This window comes from Clarias gariepinus, chromosome 22 (genome assembly GCF_024256425.1).
Source record: "Clarias gariepinus isolate MV-2021 ecotype Netherlands chromosome 22, CGAR_prim_01v2, whole genome shotgun sequence".
Classification (NCBI taxonomy): Eukaryota; Metazoa; Chordata; class Actinopteri; order Siluriformes; family Clariidae; genus Clarias; species Clarias gariepinus.
Window position 1 is genome coordinate 3,832,054 of NC_071121.1, and position 19,598 is coordinate 3,851,651.

Here is a 19,598-nt window from a genome sequence, read left to right on the forward strand (position 1 = left end):
GATCGTCTTGCGCCTTACCAGCCGCACGTTGGCGAAACATCGAACTCTGTGGAGGCCGGACCACCTCAGGACAATGTTTGCGCTCATCCCTCCCCCGCCAAAGGACTCCGGCGTTCCCAACGCCAGCGCTGGCTGCCTTCACGCCTCCGAGACGGAGTTCGTCATGGTGACCGGGGATGGTCACAGCTCGGGTGGGGGCAGTGTGGCGTGGGCTGAGCAGCGGCGGACGACCAGCATGCCTTGCGGGGGTTACTATGTGTTCACCCTGTTGGGGAAGAGTGTTTGGGGTAGTGGCTTCGGCCATGTTGTGTGTGTGTGGGTGTGTGTGACGTGTGGAATGTGCTCCGGTAAAACGCTACACTACAATTATTTTAAGTGAATTTCTGTGCGTTGCTCTGAAGCCCTCTGAGCGTTCTTTCGTTAAACTGATATGTAAGTTTGCGCTTCACTTTACAGATCTCTCCGGTGCGCGAGTAATTACGCAAAGCACGAGCCATCTTCTGGTACGTCATGGTTTTGCGGTTGCCCTTGCGCTTGCCCCACATCTCAGCCAGCTTCTCCTTGTTCTGTGACGAGAACTGGAATGTACCATTCGATGACTGAACCCACCAGATACAACTGCGCATCTGCGGCGTCTGCAGCATCTCATACAGGAACTGGAAGAGACGCTCCTTCCTTTTACCTGCTGAAACACAAGACGATGTGAGCAATGTTTCAAAATCAGTTTGTATATATTTTTTTTTCATATATCATTACAATTGATTTTTTTCAAAATGTTTTTTCCCCACATTATACAATTATCGTCACATTAATTAATTTTATTTTTCTTTTTTCAAATAATTGATTTTGCTAAATTTATTTTTTTTATGCGTGTGATTTTTCTACAGTTCTTTTCTCATGTAATTTTTAAAAAGATTTTGTTGTTCTCAAATTTTTTTTCTTCTATTCACATTTTCACCCAATTAATTTATTTCCAAATGCAATGTTTCCACATAATTAATTTATTTATTGACATTTTTTTTACAGAATGATTTGTTTCATGATTCTTCATTTGTTTTTTATGATTCTTACATATATAGATGACTTATTATACTTTGCATGTAATTTTTCCACAGGATTATTCTATTTTTGCATATGATTTTTCAAAAATCATTAAATTCCCTGTAATTGGTTTTCAACTGATTAATTTATTTCTATACGTGATTTGTTTTTTTATGATTTATTTTTTATTTCTACATGATTGTTTATATGACACCCTTATTGTTGGGTTTTAACTTAATAATCTTTTTTTTTCCACAAACTCTTTTTTTTTCACATGAATTTGCCAACAGTTTTTTTTGTTTTGCATATTTTCCCCATGATTTATTATATTTTACATGTAAGGTTTTACACAATTAATTTGTTTTACACATATGATTTTTCACCCTTGATTAAATTTCATATGTGATTTTTTTCCATATGATTCTGTGTCCAATTTTCTACATGATTCATTTATTTAATTTCATTTATTTCATTTTTTAAATAATTAAATTACTACTACTACTACTACTACTAATAATAATAATAATTTAACTAATGTAACTGAAACTGTTCTAGAGCAATAGTTAAAGTATAATTGTTGTTCTGGTGGTTCTTCCAGTTGGCCTGTTAACCCAGTAATTAGAAGAATAATGTGGACTTTTGTGCACATTTTATGTCCCTTTTTTTTTTCAGTGTGGTGTGAGGAGGCTGACCTGAGAGAGAGGAGGTGTGTGAGTGTGAGGGCGGAGATGGAGGAAACTCCTGCGATCCTGAACTGGAGCAGTGTGAATCTGTGTCACTGCAGGGAAGGGGATCAAACCGGCAATCTCCACCCTAAAACACACACACACACACACACACACACAGACACACACAGACACACACAGACATATCAAACCATTACACTCAATCACAAAAAAACAGAGAGAGAGAGAGAGAGAGAGAGAGAGAGCGTGTGTACATACCCACTTGTTATAGCTGGGTAAATTCATCCACACCTGCTGTTGTTGACTTCGCTGTTCACAGCATGTGTTTTCTGTCACCGCTGTTCCTCCATACTGCCATTCGTACGCAAATTCAGACCAGATGTTTTCTGTACAGATTTTAGCAGTTGACGTGTTTACAAACAAATATTCATCATAGTTACTAATTTGCTACCAACTATTAGTTCTCTGGGAACAAACTGTAAAGCTAACACATTACAACTAACATCTGCATCTACAACACAGGCCATAGCTTTACCCTCGCTGTTCCTAAAATTTAATTCAAATGCCACAGCAAAAATGTCCCCATCTTTATTAGGTGTCTATATACAGTATATACAGTATAGTCAATCAGTACAATGTATAAACATTTCAGGAAAATAAAAGCTTGTATAAATATTTTAATACTAAATTTACTGCTATATATATAATATGGTAATATTATTAATGTTATACTAAAATGATATACATCATACTATACTATATACTATACTATACTACTATACCTGAACTGAACCAAACACCGGCTAAGTTGTGCGTACCGTACATATGAGCCTGTTTGAGGTTATGAATTTACGTTTATTGTTTTCTAGCATTTTGTGCAAGAGTTAATGTAGTCATTGCACCATGGTCCCCAAGAAAGTTATCAAGAACGGTGGAAAGAAGAAAAGGAAGCCACTTCCAGTAAAAACATTAAGAAAAAAAAAATCATAGCTTAAAAGCAGCCTGTTCCAATAGATGACTAAGTGTAATGTATAAGTGTGGACATGGTGTAAATCATCACCGAGGGTTAAACACAGTCAAACGCCAAGGGGGAAACAAAAAATGTCTCTCAAGGAAAGATTTTTAACGTAGATTTTACTTTAGGTGGCCTAAGATTAAAGAGATCTGCCTGATTTGATCACACAGTGCCTTAAAAACTTAAAGGAATATTTTAAATTCTGTATTTAACCAGAAACCAGCACAGCCATGACTGGTGAAATACTTTTTCTTATTCGGGAACAAGCCAGGGGTAGCTCAGTGGTTAAGGCATTGGAGTACAGTTCGGAAGATCCCAGGTTCAAACCCCACAACCACCAAGTTGCCGCTGTTGGGCCCTTGAGCAAGGCCCTTAACCCTCAACTGCTCAGATGTATAATGAGATAAAAATGTAAGTCGCTCTAGATAAAAGCGTTTGCCAAATGCTTAAATGTAAGTCAGAATTCTAGTAGCAGTGGAGTATTTAACAAATTGCACTAACCAGACTAACAAACTCTGATATAAAGGAAATTGCAATAATTGATGTGTGATATAAATAAAAACTTCAAACGCTTAAATAAGTGAATAAAGCTTAATTTGGCATAATGTTTTAAATTTGTAAGATAAAAAAAATATATTTTATTACAGTTGTTATGAGAATGCTTTTTTCAACAGCAGCTGTCTTGGTAGAATTGAAGGGTTGAGTAAATGAAATGATCAGATATTTCAGGGCAGTATCACAATATTTTATCATTAAATGCAAACTATTTTCAGTGGACCTGACACTGAGCTAATACTGAGGTATTAAAGCTGATGCATCATTTAGTGTCTGTTGGTTATTCATTTATTATTTTTTTTATTGGAAAGAAGGATTCAGGATCACAGGCTTTTAACAAGTTGTTTTGCCTGGAAGCATGACTTCATTGGGAGTGAATGAAATGTGGGCTGGGACGCAGTGCACCTTCCCTTTGTTTTGCCTGCCTGCATGATTGCCTGCATGATACTTATGCCGGCATTGGTCGACCTCTTTTAAAGGGGCGGAACCTTGTAACTAACTGCCAACTTGTAAACTGGGAATGATCAACACTGCAAACTCGAACCTTTCCACACTAGTCAAAAATCACTTCTAAACTGCTATTAGTGTCATTTCTAAATTAACTGTAAGCATAAAGCTGTGTTTAAATATACAGTACAAGGTTCAAGTCAAACCATCAGCTTTCTCGTCATTATTATCAATTTAATACTATGCCTACCCCAGATTATGAACATAATAATTGCAGACAACAAAAACGAACTGGATTGTATCATATTAGATTCTTGGGTATTGATGAATATATAGAATCACTACCATAGGAGGTTTTAAAATACATTTTTAGGATTAATTCATCTTTAACATGAGCCAAAAGTTTAACATGGGGTGCATTAGTTTAGTTTAGAAGGTGAATGATACGACAGTTAGTTCTGACCAAGCAATCTTTACAAGAGGCATTCCAAAAGTGATGATAATAGACGATAACAGCACTGGGACATTCAACTACATGTATCACTTCATGTCTCAGGTGCTCTAACAGGCAGCTACAAAACCCACATTCTATACCAGACACAGAAGAACTTCCAGAAAGAAAACAAATCTGATAACTTTATATCACTATAACAACACTTTTAACTTTTTAAAGATATTCCGGATCGTCTCTAAACCGCTCGTGTTCTTTTATTCACGGCTACAGACCTAACTAACTTCTAATACAAGGCTGAATTCCAAATCCCTCTCTAACCCCTTATCCAGTGATTCATGATCTTATGTTATTTTGCTTAATTATTACAGAATTAAGACATTATTTGTCTTGATTTTATTTTTTTTTTCAAATTTATCTTCCAGAAGTCTTACGTGATTTTTTTTTTTTTACAATACAAAGATGTCATAGGTAACATCATACCACTCTGTAGAAGGGGTGTCTGGATTACAATATTTCTTCATCATAGCCTTTCTAGCAAGCTACACTTCAAAGAGTATTTCAAAGAGACAATTTCATTTTAATGTTTAAATGATTACTGTGGACAACAAACAAACAAACAAAAAAGAGTTCATTCTAATTAAAAGTATTTTTCCCCCCTAAGTATTGTCACTGTTGCTGTGTCAAGACAACTAATATCGGTTAGCTTCTTTTGAGCCGCAATTCCCCCTTCCTGCAATGGATTGGCACCCTGTCCAGGGTGTACCATGCCTTGTGCCCTAAGTCTCCTGGGATAGGCTCCAGCCCCCCCCCCCACACACACACCCTGAATACAGGATAATGCGGCATAGACGATGAGTGAGTGGGACGGAGTGAATGTATTGTATAGGATTGTGTAAATTCAATTATTTAAAAAACTGAATCCTTACCTTCTTAGCACTCTCTGTTCAAAGCTCACTTTTCTCTCTCACTAACCTGGGTTGAGACGTTCTTCCTCTGTCCGGGTCTGGATGTTTTGTCTGGTCTGTTCTTTCAGGTACTCGTCTATCACGTCAAGGTCCATTCTTCCATCTGATGGATCCTGATGTAGTTCCTGCAAGTAGTGGATCTGTGGAAAAAATATATAATAATAATATATTGTATTTTTATTTCATTAAAGGTAAAAAAAAAAATAATAATAAGTATGATCGTTAATAAAATTTATTAGAAAATACTGATGAAAAAAAAAACACTTAATAGTGAGGTTTATAAAAGGATAAGAGCACAATGATCACTGATAAGTAATAAATCAAGCATTGCACTGAACGCATTCTTTCGTTCACTGTTAAGATCATCTTAAATTTGCTGCAGTCATTAATTTTTATTAGTGCTTTAGAAGATCAGTGTTTGTATGTGTGTGTGTGTGTGTGCATATTTATGCTCGCTAATCAAGACATATCATTTATGTTAAATAAACAGTTATAAAAAAGGAGTGTGTAACAGAGCATGTAAAAGTGAGGAAGCGTTTCTGTTGAAAAGTGAAACGTCTTTACCAGAGGGATGAATTTGCATTAGTACACATTGCAGCCTTCATTTGCATTGCAGAAAAAAGATTTGGAAATCTTCAACTACATCCAACCTACAGGCGAAATGCAGTGTGTGTGTGTGTGTGTGTGTGTGTGTGTGTGGGTAAGTGTAATTTGCTTTGTAAATACTGAGTGTGTATGCGGTCTTTGTTCGTAGTGATATTATATTCAGCTATGTTTGAGTGGCGTACCGAAAATATGAAGGATACACTTTTTAGCATGTGTGTGTATGATGTTATGGTGGAGACACAAACAAAAGTTACAAAATGGTAGATACAGTATATATAATGAAAAAGGATAAACACAGATTTTACTCAGAAACCAAATCTGTGATGAAAGCCATTCTAAAACTGTCGGATATATGCATGGCGATGCTGCAGAAGTTTAATAGAGATATTTGGGCCATGAAAATGAATAATACAAGGGGTCTGAATACAATGGGATTTCTAAAAACAGTTATGAGAGCTACCTTTGTTTCTCTATATAATCCCTGCTACACGAATGCATTTATCCCAGCGTTGGATAACAAAGGTAAAAAATGGGCATTATTCAACTGCCTGCTTGATGTCTGAAACACTGGCCTCCCAGGAACTCCTTTAATGAGTGAGGTCAGGATTTATACGGGAGATGTGGCAATAACTTCCAGCGAGTTCCTTTAAGGCTAACACCAAACTAACTCATATCATAGCCCAACCATCAACTTAATTCTAATTCCAACCTTAATCTAACCCTAAACCCAAAATAAGGCAAATCTTAACCCTTAGTCTAACACTTACCCTAATGTATAATCCTAAATCTAAATCTAACCCTAATCCTAGCTTTAAACCTAAATGATCAGATATTTCCTTTCCTCTTAATGTTCCTTAACATTAGCACTTACAGTATGTGGGCACTTATGCAAACAGGTAAATCTATAGCACGTTGACTATTTTGCTTTTTTTTCACAAAAAATGTTTATTCGTTTTTCACTTGACTTGTCTTAGTTACTATGTCACGTTATTTAATTTAGTTATTTTATTTAATTTTCTATATCATACAATTCTAAAAAATGTTTTCCACTGTATGAATGAACTGTGAATTTTTAGGAATGCACACAAACTATGCTAAAAACTAGTCAGCCCAGTTTTGTACTGGTGAGAATAAAATAATGAAAAGTATGTAATAAACAATGCAGAAGCCCCGAGGCAAATTACACTCAAGCAAATTTGGACAGCATCAAACGACTGTTATATTTAAATGTTACACTGAGCTAAGTCACAGTTACAACAAACAGCGGGTAATGCTACCAAATTATCACAGAATCATCTAAAATCATTTTATGCAAAGCAAAAACAAGCTAATTTAGAAAAACAATGAACTGGAAGCCAGACACTTTGTCTAATACTTCTTATTAGGAATTTATTTTACAAATATGTAGTTCTGGAAAATATTAAAGACTAACATAATTAAAATGAGACTTACCGGTTCAAGGCTGGCCAACATATCGTATGGTGTGAAAAATGCCTCTGAAACACACACAAACAAACACAGTTGTGATTGTGATTCTATTTTTGTGACGTATTTCAAACACTTGTTCAAAGACGTAACTATACCCCTAATCCAAACCCAAACCCTTAATCCAATCCTAACTTTAATCTAGTGTAAATCCCAAAACCCAGTTTAACACCAACCTAAAGTCTAGTTGATTATTAAGATAAGAGGTTCATTATACATTCACAAATTCCCAAACTTCATGATAAATCTTATCATAACCCAAACTCGAATCCAACACTCAACACTAAAAACAAACATCAAACCCTAAAACCAAACATAATCAAATCTTATCCCAACACTCACTTTAATCCTAATTCTACTTATAATAATAAAAAACTGATCCTTAATCTAACCCTGAACTTTAAATTCTAACTACCAAATTAAGTCTAATCCTAAAGTATAATCCTACTTCTAAATCTAACTCTAAATCTAACCTCGAACCCTAAACCTAAGCCTAAATTTAACAACATCAGTAATTAGACATAACTTTGGCCTAAATCTAAACCATAAAACTAAATCTAACCTTGAACCCTAAACCTAACTCTAACTCCAAATTAAACCTCAACCTGAACCCTAAATCTTAGAAACTAAAAAAATAAAGTATTTCGTATCTTTCATTTTTGTTTAAAAAAAAGCTGCAAATTTTCATGTGATCATGTTTTAGTAAGTGTTTTGACATTAGATTTTTAATATACTATTAAAACACACTCACTAAAACATGACAATATTACAACATGAGAACATGAAATATGTTTGAAAACATTGGTTAAACATTAATAATAAATATATGTTAAGATGTTAAAGATCAAATTCTAATAATGTTACATTACCAGACTTAATGTGTTAATACTAAACAAATATTATGACCAAATATATGATAATGGTAAATAAATGTTATACTTGATTAAATAATAAAAAAATATGAATTAATAATAATAGTAATAATATCTATTACACATATCAGCAGGTTAAAAATGAACATTGGAATTAAATCTTAGGATTTAATCCAAATGTAACAAATGAACAATTGTAATGTTATAGTGCAAAAAGTGACTGAAGAAATGTCACAGAAGAAATTCAGTAATTATTAAATAAATAATTAATAATTAAAATTAATGAATAACCGAATTAATAAGTGTTAAATTAAATTAAAATTAAGATTCGGTAAAAGTATAAAAATGTGAGTTGAGGTTATGACACTGAACATGTATATTTAATATAATCATCATAATTAAAGCCTACTTACTATATTATAATACATATTACAAGATGATAAAGAAAATACTAAAACATAATAATAATAATAATAATAATAATAATAATAATAATAAAAATATTAAAAACTTCAAGTATACAACAAGTTCTGAACTCAGGTTAAATGTGTTAAGACTGTCTGTATGAGTACTGAGTTAATGTTAAAAAATAAGGATAGAGTGGGATAAAATATTAAAAGTAAAGAGAGAGAGAGAAAGAAAGAGAGAGAGAGAGTTGTTACCGCGTCAGGATCAGTGAGATGGAATGGATAAAATGAGCAGCTAAAGTCCAGTGATGAGCAGAGAGAGTCACCTGCAACATACACCTGCTGTGGTTTTATACACACACACACACACACACACACACACACACACACACACACACACACACACACAGCCATGTGTGGATTCCCCATATCTCTGTGCCAATCATGCAAATGTTTCTCACAGCGGCTGCACTAACGGTGTGTGTGTGTGTGTGTGTGTCTGTCTGTCTCCTATTAACCATATTACACGCATGTATTTATTTATATGGTAAATAATGTGTGTATGTTTATTTATGTATTTGGTTCATTTTTTAGATTTGATTATTATTATTATTACTAGTAGTAATAATGCTTGTGACACTCTTCCACAAAAACAATAACAAGATAAAAAAGGTATTCAGGATAACAAAATAACAAAAACAAAGCATATAATACAATAATATATTTACATGTTTGGATTTTATCAGGTGGAGTAGTGGCCCAGTGGTCGACACCTCGCACCTCCATGGTTTGCGGTTTGAATCTCACCACCGCTCCCTGAGTTTTGCGGGTTTCCTCCAGGCATTCTTGGACATCATGGACAACAGGCTGGCACCCTATGAAGAGTGCACCCGGCCTTGTGCCCTCGAGGCCCCCTGTGGCCCTACACACAGTAGACAGTTTATATAATAGATGGATGGATGGATGGATGGATGGATGGATAAATGGATAGCTGTTACAATCCTGATCACAGATAAACATCAGGAAAGAATATGAATAAGCAACTCCAACCAACTTCACGTTAGACTAAAAGACTGATTGTTGTGGTGTGTGCGTTTCTAAATTGTGTTTAAGTTGCACAGTAATTTAAAACATGTGGGCTAATAGTGGACGCATGCTGGTGTTTGTGTAAGTTTGTAGGTAAAAGGATTTGTGGTTAAGGACATGCCCACATTGGATTGATGATGGATGCTCATTGTGGTGTTTTTGTGGTCTGTATGGTGATAAGGGTGTCTATTCAGCTGGCTTCAGATGTCTTTCTTTCATTGCATATATTCTGTCTATCTGTACGTCCATAAATCCATCTGCTCATCAATCAATCAATCAATCAATCAATCAATCTCTCTGTCTCTTTCTCTATCTATCTATCTATCTATCTATCTATCTATCTATCTATCTATCTATCTATCTGTCCATCCATCCATCCCAGCCTCTATTCATTCTTCCGTTCATGCTATAATGTCTATGGATGTTATTCAGTGCTTATAAATGTGTTATAAATTCTTATTTTAATCTGTCCTGACAGACACAATGACGCCCCCATCTCTATTCCCAACCCGCCCCCTTTTAACGATACAGTCCTGGGCAGGTGATTGCGCAACACCTTGTCCCAGCAGGTGAACTCCGGCAGGATCCCACGGTACGAGAGGCATGGTGATTTGTTTACACAGTAAACAGAGTGATGGTGTTTATAAAGGAGTGCAGTACTCCAGATGGTGGACTTTATCAGCCTCAGCAGTGCAAATCAGAGAGACGGCGTGGCAGTTAAACCCAGAGCCACAATACAGACTGTGAGGAGGGGAGGGGGGACGTGGGGATTTGGAGAGAGAAAATTCCCTCCAGTTTTCCTGTTGCTTCATGGGAAATAACAGACAGATAAACTCTGCCCTTTTAGTCAGTTTAAAAACAAACTCAGATATACCTCTTCAGCGTTACCCCTCGTGCCGCAGTGAGTAAGGTGAAGTGTCCATCTGTGTGAGAAATCATCATATGTGGTTGTGAGCGTGGTTCTTTACATTCTTTAAATGGCATGGCTTCACATCCATGTGCTTCAGATAAACTTTCCTAAAAAGAAATTAAATGTATTAAAGATTCTTGGCCTAACAGTGACACTGTGGCAGAACCAGGATGCACACTCACAACCTTCTGATCACCAACGCAATAACTTAAATGACTTATTCATTATCATATTAATGGGAACTCTTAGTAATTATCAAACCTTTTATATGATTAATTTTTAGATTATTAGATATATTATTTGTAAATAATATTTTAGCTTAATATTTTATCCCTAATTACTATTTAATTAATTAAATAATTAAAATTCCTTAAATAATATTTTATGTATAATATTATGAAATGTTTTACTAAGAAGAAATGTTAGATAAATGTATTATTATTATTATTATTATTTTTATTATTATTATTATATTGTTGTAGTCATGGTGGTGGTGAGTATATATACTGTATATATATATATATATATAACATCCGGAGATCACGAGTTTAATTCCCGGGAGATACTGTAACCTCTAGCAGGGGATGGATGAGAGGTACTTTGTGCTCCCACATTAATCACGGCTCTACAGCCAATCAGGGGCGTCTGTGAGCTCACGCAAGTGGAAGGAGCGGATAGCGCTGTCGTGAGTGTATTACGCCGCCCCCCTAACGTTGTGTGCGAGCAGTTCGAAAAAATGCATTCGGCTGATGTCATGTGGTTCAATGGAAACACCTGATAGTCTTTGGCCCTCCCGACTGAGTGGTCGTAGTAGCCTTGATGTGGGAGCCCCCTAGTGACAGGGAGGAATTGGACACGACTAAATTAGGGAGAAAACCTGGAAAAAAATCCCTCAGAAAAAAAGCATTACAGTATATGTAGTCTGAAGGTCTAGCTATAAAAAATAGAGCTCAGAGCAAAAGCATATAGTATGTCATAGTAGATTATAGAATAACACATATAGTAGTATACTGCAGAAGTATAGTATATAAAAAAGAGTAAAGAGAATATAGCATAGCATAGTATGGTATGGGATAGCAGTGGAGCATAGGATAGCAAATCATAGTATATTAAACAAGAAAAAAATGTAGTATGGTGTGGGGTAGTCTAGAAAAGTGTGGTCACACTGCATAGTATAGTACATTATAGATAAATATAATGTATTAAATAACAGTTAGTTCTGACCAAGTAATTTGATTGGACAAGATGCATTCCATGAGTGCTGATATAGTGTATAACAGCACTTGAATGTTTAACTATATGAATCACTAAACTTCACTGATAATTGTTAACCCTTGAATAAGGTACTGTTTGTTGTGTGTAACAAGGGATCCTAAACCATACATAACACACTAGCTTTCAATTTAATGCTATTTAGGACTCAAACTCAGAACAGTTAGTCAGCTAAGGCTATTCTAAAACAGTGGAGACATAAAGAGAAAGGAGATTTGAGATTTTGACTGTGCACCACATTCTTACCTTTTTGCTACACAGTACCAGTAAGAATATAAAAATACTTTCGTGTAATAGCACTTTTAATAACACTAACTGTTGGTCACTAACTGTCACCAGTTCAACGCTAGTTCCTCTAGGATATGTGTTGGTGGAGCAAAAATAACTGGTTAAATAAACAAACAAATCATAATCTGATAATAAATAGTGTCTGTCAAACCATGTCCACATCACAGCTAATCTGATATTCAGCACAACAGCACTCCCTTCTATATGATATTGCTTAAATATAGTGCAGAAAAGTATAGTATAAGATACAAAAAAAATATCCTACTGTATATTATTCTGGCCCACCCTCTAAAGCACCAAATATATGAAATAGTATTTCATGGAAAATCACTACAGAAACTTATATATAACGTACTAAAGTATAGAAAAGTAGGATGTAGTATAGAAAAGCACAGTGTAGTGCAGTCATGTTGTAGAACATATAGGCAGTATAGTAGAAAAGTCTTGTGTGGTCAAATATAGAAAAATATAGTGTAGAGGAGAAACACATTACTGTTTATTGTAGTATATTGTAAAAAAATATAGTGTAGTACAGTATTAAAAGTACCAGATAGTATAGTAAAAACAAAGTAATATAGCTATAGTATGGTACAGCTTATTACAGATGACTATAGAGTTGTATTGTAGAGAAAAGTGTAGTATAGGGAGACTATCACAAATATTGTGTGATATACAGTAGAAGGGTAATGTATAGCGTGTTAAAGCAAAAACTAGTATTTTCCTAAACAGTGTACTTTAATTTAATACAGAAATGTTTAATACAGTGCAGTAAAGCAATATAGTATACAGAAACATATAGTATAGTATAGTGTAGTATAGTATAGTGTAGTATAGTATAGTATAGTGTAGTATGGTATAGTGTAGTATAGTACAGTGTAGTATAGTGTAGTATGGTATAATGTAGTATAGTATAGTGTAGTATAGTGTAGTATGGTATAGTGTAGTATAGTATAGTGTAGTATGGTATAGTGTAGTATAGTATAGTGTAATATGGTATAGTGTAGTATAGTATAGTGTAGTATGGTATAGTGTAGTATAGTATAGTGTAGTATAGTGTAGTATGGTATAATGTAGTATAGTATAGTGTAGTATAGTGTAGTATGGTATAGTGTAGTATAGTATAGTGTAGTATGGTATAGTGTAGTATAGTATAGTGTAGTATGGTATAGTGTAGTATAGTGTAGTATGGTATAGTGTAATATAGTATAGTATAGTGTAGTATGGTATAGTGTAGTATAGTATAGTAGTATAGTGTAATATGGTATAGGGTATTATACACTGAAAAAAATAACTCTGAGATGTTGTATATGTAGCATAATTAAATCTGTGTAATCAACAATAAATAATCAAATTTGTACAGTTAGAAATTAATCTGCATTTGTTAGGAACACAAGACAATGTGCATTTTCTCCTTAACATTTTTTTTACGTAATCCCTGACAATCTTTTTAAGTGCACACATACAACAAGCAATAATCTTGTTCTTTTTTTTCTTTGTTTAAATAAAACTGCCTTTTAACTTTTAATTTGAAACCCCGTATCAAATTAAAAGTGTACCAAAGCCTCATTGCGGTAGGAAACAACTCTTTGGAGCGTTCTGTTCACCTCGTGTGCAAAAAGTTTTAACAAGCAGAAGACGACCTGTGGCTTCAGGACCAAGTGCACTTTGCAGGAGCTGTGGATGTTCAGGAGTGTATGCACATAATAAAAAGTGTTCTTACTTCAAGTTTTGTGCTGGATAAAGTTGTATTTTAAAGTACAAATTAACACAACTGGTATTTTAACTATAATATATAAGAAATGCATAAATAGATAATGTGAGTATATGTAACTTTAAAATTAGACTAGGACATTTAATAAAACAAAGTAGGCCCGACTCCAAGTAATATGGAAACTTTAAAAAAAAATAGTAACATTTCAATTAAAAATACATATTTAAAACTCTTAAAGTTAAGTAAAGCATCGACACAAAAGAATGACTAGGGCAATTATTAAATTAAGTAGGGTTTACTTGCAAAAGTAAATAGACTTAAATAGCCCAAAATATTTTTTACATAAAGAAATGTAAGTAGTTAATACAAAGAATAGTTTTGTATTAATTTTTTTAAGTAGATCAAGCTGGATATGTTTATCAGTGTAGTAGTACAGTGTAGTATGGTATAGGGTAGTGTAGTATGGTATAGGGTAGTAGGCCTATAGTATAGCGTAGTGTAGTGTATTGTTGCAATTATTTAATTAAAAAAAAAATTTAATTTTTTTTTCATAGTCAGTGGTGTAAAATGATAAAAACTGATTATAATTTTATGTTCAGGATGTAAAAGCTAAATAGCCTTGACCTCTTCACACTAAGAGTTATACCTTTATTACACCCATCACTTGTTTAACCTTCTCCTGTCACACTTTAGTGGAGCTGAAATTTATTTCTGCCCCACACAGAGCGCAGCGTCTGTAAATCACTCAGCAGTGTGGGAATGATGATGTTAGCACTTAGTATGAAGAAAAGACTCATAAATGAAGCTGTATTATTGCCAAGTATCGAACTCCCACAGCACGACTTTCTCATAATTACAGAAACTTCTAATAAACTTTCTTCTGTTATGTTTTTGTTTTGAGTAGATCAGAAGGTGATTATTTTATATACCAACAGCTGTAACAGCTGTAATTGAGATCACAGGTTTATGCCAATGTGCTTAACATGTTGCTGTTTTTATAATATTATAATTAGTAGAAGACTTATTCAAATGCTTGACTTGAATAACAGGATAACAGGATAAAATAAGGTAAACATAGTGTTATTATTCATAACAAAGAAAACAATTATTGATATGGTTAGGATTTCTGCCAGGTGATATTTGTCTTACTTTTGTGGAACTATAACTAAATATAAAGTATCACGTATTCTTTAATTAATAAAAAAAAAAATGAATTGCTGTGTGCTGTATAGGTGGAATAAGTCAGAACACATCTGAGTTTCCATGTAAATCTTCACACGAACATCTTCCACTATACAGTAGACATTACTGCAGAGAAGCTGGAATGTTTCTTCAAAGTCCGTCTGATGGAGTGCGTCGTCCGGAAAACCCCTCAGTGGATGAGAGTGTGTGGCCGTTGTGTTAGAGATCACTCCTGCACCTGTTCGATGGGGGAGGAGTTGCGTGTTTGTGTGTGTGTGAGAGTGAGTGTGCTAAAGGGTTAAGCAGGCTTACAGTGGACGAGGGTCTCCACAAAAACAAGATGATTATCATGTTCATGCTTACCAGCAGACCTGCCAGACTGGAAAGTAAAAACCACATAAAAGCGACATGCTCGTGTTTATCTTGAACATAACAGACATGCTTTTCTGTTCATAGTGTAATGTCTGCAGGGGGGAGTCTCTAAATATTACCACGAATAAGTGCCCCTTTTCCACAAATGTCATTAGGAAAGACGTTCGGTTGACGTTTGAGGTTTGTTTGTTTTTTTGTCACCTATCTGGCCATATGTTTGTTTAAAAGCCCCTCCCTGTCTCTCTGTGTTGTTTGGAACTTACAGTCTAGATACATAGACACATACATTCTTCTTTTCGTATATGAAATTTTATATTTAGCTTTTCCTTTTATTTCAAAATGAACAATAAAAAGTGAAACAGAATCCGGCCCAACACTTTTTTCTATATCACATTTTTTATTCTGTCATAATCATCCCAGAATAATTACTGCAGTGAAGGTGGGATTACCTCTGCATATAACATTAGTTCGGATTGTACATTAAGAAATATTTGCTGTTCTTGCATTCAGTGTAAACAATACATTTTTACTTATGGATCCTGAATTCTGGCCCACCCTCTAAAGCACCAAACATACTGTATGTTCATGTTTTGACATATTTAATTTGTGTTTTTCAGAATGAAAGAAATTAATACAAAATCCTTGATAGGTTCAAATCTTATGACATGAACAATTATTTTATTCTTTGAACGTCCTTAATGTGATTCAGGGTGGATCTGATTAGACATATCCTACAGCTGGAACTCGGGCATGTGCAAACCAAAACAGTTTTAAGAACATTTGTAGAATCGGGGTCTATTAGATTGAGCTAGATGGAAGTTTCCATTATTGCATTCATGAGATTTAGTTCTTGAGAAAAAAAAAAAAGCTATTTAATTGAAATTAATTTTAATTTACCAAAACATTGGACTCTGGTCTGAAAGGTCGCAGGTTCAAACCCCAGCACCACTAAGGAGGTGCTAAGGACCTAAACTCCTCTGATGTGCAATGAGATAAAATGTAAGTTACTTTGGATAGGGGTGTCTGCTGAAATGTTAGTACTGTATTTGACATGCACATGATACAAATCAAAAGTTTCTGCACATCTTCTTATTCAATGATCTTTCCTGATTAGTATTTATTTCTACATTTTAAAACAATGTTGAAGGCATCTTGCCATGTTGCCATGTTACCTAAATATATTGGCAAAGCTGGAGTCTTATTAAAAAAATAGTTTGGAGGTGTGGACTAGAGCAACTTCGACTAATTAAAACAAGCTATTAATTCCAGATGTTCACTTTACTGCCATTTAAAATGTGAAATGAATGTGTTCAATAGAGATATGAAAGATCAGAATGTTTTTGTGTTATTATTTTAAACGCATATTATTTGTCAATACCCTTTACATTTTATGACACATTAATGCAGAAAACCTTGAAATTCTAAAAGGTATGTGTGTGTGTGTGTGATTTGAATAACACATTTATTCAGTGTTAAACAATGACTTATCAAGTGAACATTTCTTGATGGCAATGTTATATAATAAAACAAATATGTATAAGACCTTTAAGCATATTTACAAACATATTAGCTTATCTTAAGCTTAAAATTGTAGATAATTTAGAATTTCTAGAAATAAACAAAATTATGTATTGAGAAAAAAAGACAATTTCAGGTTTGTTTAAAAAAAATGCATATACAGCACACAGGCTCGACATACAAGCTCAATAATATTAGATTTGCAATAACGTTAGAAAGTTTTATCTAATCCAATATAATCTCATTTAACAAAGAGTAATGCCAGTTGAATTAAAAACGATAAGCCATCTTAGCATGTGTGCTTCCAAATACATGGCAGATTTCGAAACTGATATTGTTTCTTGGCAATTAAACGGAAAAAAAAACCTGTCTGTTGTATGCGATGCTTTAGCTGCAGGCCATGCTTTAAGGAATCTGTTTGTTTTTTAAGAGCATGTTTTTGGCTGTGCAGTTATAGGAATCGCATTCATGCTACAGTACATGCAAAACAGCTTGCTCTCACTTTTGCAATAGCTCTAAGGTCCGGGTCAGTCTGTCTCATGCAGACCGCGAGACACTTCAAGTCACATCAAGATTAGAATAATGGAATGCTCAACAATGTTAGGTCATAGATGTTTTGCGCTTTAAATGATAAAAGGTAAATAATGAAATGCTGGCTGAGCTCCACCTGAGATCCAAACATCGAGCGTAGAACCACAGGAGTTGGTTTTAACTTGCATTTTACTTGTATACAGTGCATTGTACAGACTGTGGATCTGCTGTGAACTCTGGATAGTGTAAAAACCTCGAGAATTTGTGTAAGGCCATTTCAGTGTTAATATGGCCATGTGATAAAAGGAACATGTGTGCCATAACTTTTTTCAAATTATTACTGTAAGTAAGCAAGGTTCTAACTAGTTTGGTTTTCACTTACAAACTTCATGCTCTGTAACCTATTAACTCAGGTGCTACCTAGTTCATTAAAAAGAAATATTGCGATACATAAAAAACTTAGCTCACGAGTATACGTGTATCAGAATGTTTGGGACAATAATAATAAGTAAACAACAATTACAATTTATTATCAGGGGTATGTCCTTAATTGGGCAAGGGGGTGTGTCCTTATTTATGAATAAGACCATTTAGGGTCAAAGGGTATGCCCTTATGTACTGAGCAGCCCATTTATGTTTAGAGTCTGCATGCTTTGTTAATAAACAACCCATTTATGGTTATTTTCAGGAGGGTGAACACATGGAAGGCAGCAGGACCAGGCAGCATCTCAGGTCAGGTCCTTAAAGAATGCACTGACCAGTTACTACCTTTGTTCACTGAGATATTCAACGTCTCCTTGTCCTGTTTGTTGACTACGGGTAAGTGTTTAATACTATAATTCAATCCACACTTACCACCAAGCTGGAGAACCTTAAACTCAGCCTTTCTTTGCATCAGTCTCTCTAACTTCCTGACTGGCAGTCCACTGGCAGTACAGATTGGGCAGGCATGTCTCAGCCCTTTCTCACTCTCAGAACTGGAGCCCCCCAGGGTTGTGTCCTGAGCCCCCTACTCTACTCTGTACAGGTACTGTATGACTGTGTGGCTACTACCAACTTCATCAAATTTGCTGACAACACCGCTGTGGTGGGCCTTATCTCTGACAACAATGAAAAGGCCCACCTGGAGGAGATTAGAAACCTAGAGAATTGTTGCCAAAGGAACAACCTCTTCCTGAGTTTCAGCATGACAAACAAGTTGTTAGTAAACTTTAGCACAAACCAGGAGAGAATCTATGAGGATCTACGTTGACTTTCATTATTTCTGTCAATATATTCTGTCATGTTCAATTGCTAAAACGCAGTTGCACATCTCAATATGCAGTACTCTGTCCACAGAATCTATCTATATAATCTATCTAATCTATCTATCTAGTCCAAAATAGTGAGTATGGACAACTTCCTGTATCTTTGTGTTCACATTACGCAGGACATATCATGCTCCTGTCACATCAACACCGTGGGCCCACAGCGTCTTTACCACCTTAGACACTCAAAGGGTTTCTAACCCTAACCCAGCACCATAAAGAGAACCCTGCAGGAAACATTACAGACTTGGGAACAGCATCATGCAGGACTGATGAACTCTACAGTGCATTGTGCGATGAGCTGACCTGCACTCTTTCTACAGCAAGTGGTGTTGGAGCAAGGCCAGGAAGATAGTGAAGGCCCTTAGGTACACCAACAATGGTCTTTTCTCTCTGTTGCGGTCAGGAAGCACTGCCGCTCCATAAAGGTCAACCACAGAGCTGATGAGAAGGAGCGTCTTCCAGCATTTATTTATTTATTGGTTTACCTATTATGTTGTGACATTAATAGAACTACCCCAACTTGTTAATGCTCACCCTGTTCGCACTAATCACCACATCATACATGAACAGTACAATTTTAGTCATTTACAAACAATACTGGGGATTGTAAAACTATGAAATGACACATATGGCATTAGGTAATTAAGTATCAACAACAGTCAATTGCAAGAACAGTATTAGGTAAGTGTATTTAATAATGGGGCAGCAGTGACTCAGTTACGATCCTGTGCTCTGAGCCCAGCTTCTTAACTAGGACATGTGAAAAAATCATTTCACTGTGCTCTAAGGTACGTATGACAAATACATGAATCTTATCTTATCTTATTTGCAAAACGCATCAAGCACCATGATAAAACTGGCTCTCCTAAATGTTTCTGTTCAAAG

At 35.1% G+C, this 19,598-nt stretch overlaps 1 protein-coding gene across 2 annotated transcripts; it reads right to left on the reverse strand.

The window, feature by feature from the left end:
• Positions 1-371: 371 nt before the first annotated feature.
• Positions 372-7,295, reverse strand: LOC128510737 (transcription factor PU.1). Of its 2 annotated transcripts, none has more exons than XM_053483227.1 (5): positions 7,222-7,295; positions 5,171-5,303; positions 1,986-2,113; positions 1,734-1,854; positions 372-682 (listed from the first exon to the last, which is right to left on the reverse strand). In XM_053483227.1, the coding sequence occupies exons 1-5, from the start codon at positions 7,240-7,242 to the stop codon at positions 372-374; spliced, it is 714 nt and encodes a 237-aa protein (XP_053339202.1). In that variant the 5' UTR covers positions 7,243-7,295. The 2 variants fall into 2 exon arrangements, with proteins under 2 accessions (XP_053339202.1, XP_053339201.1); XM_053483226.1 differs by having other exon boundaries at positions 372-685.
• Positions 7,296-19,598: the final 12,303 nt, after the last annotated feature.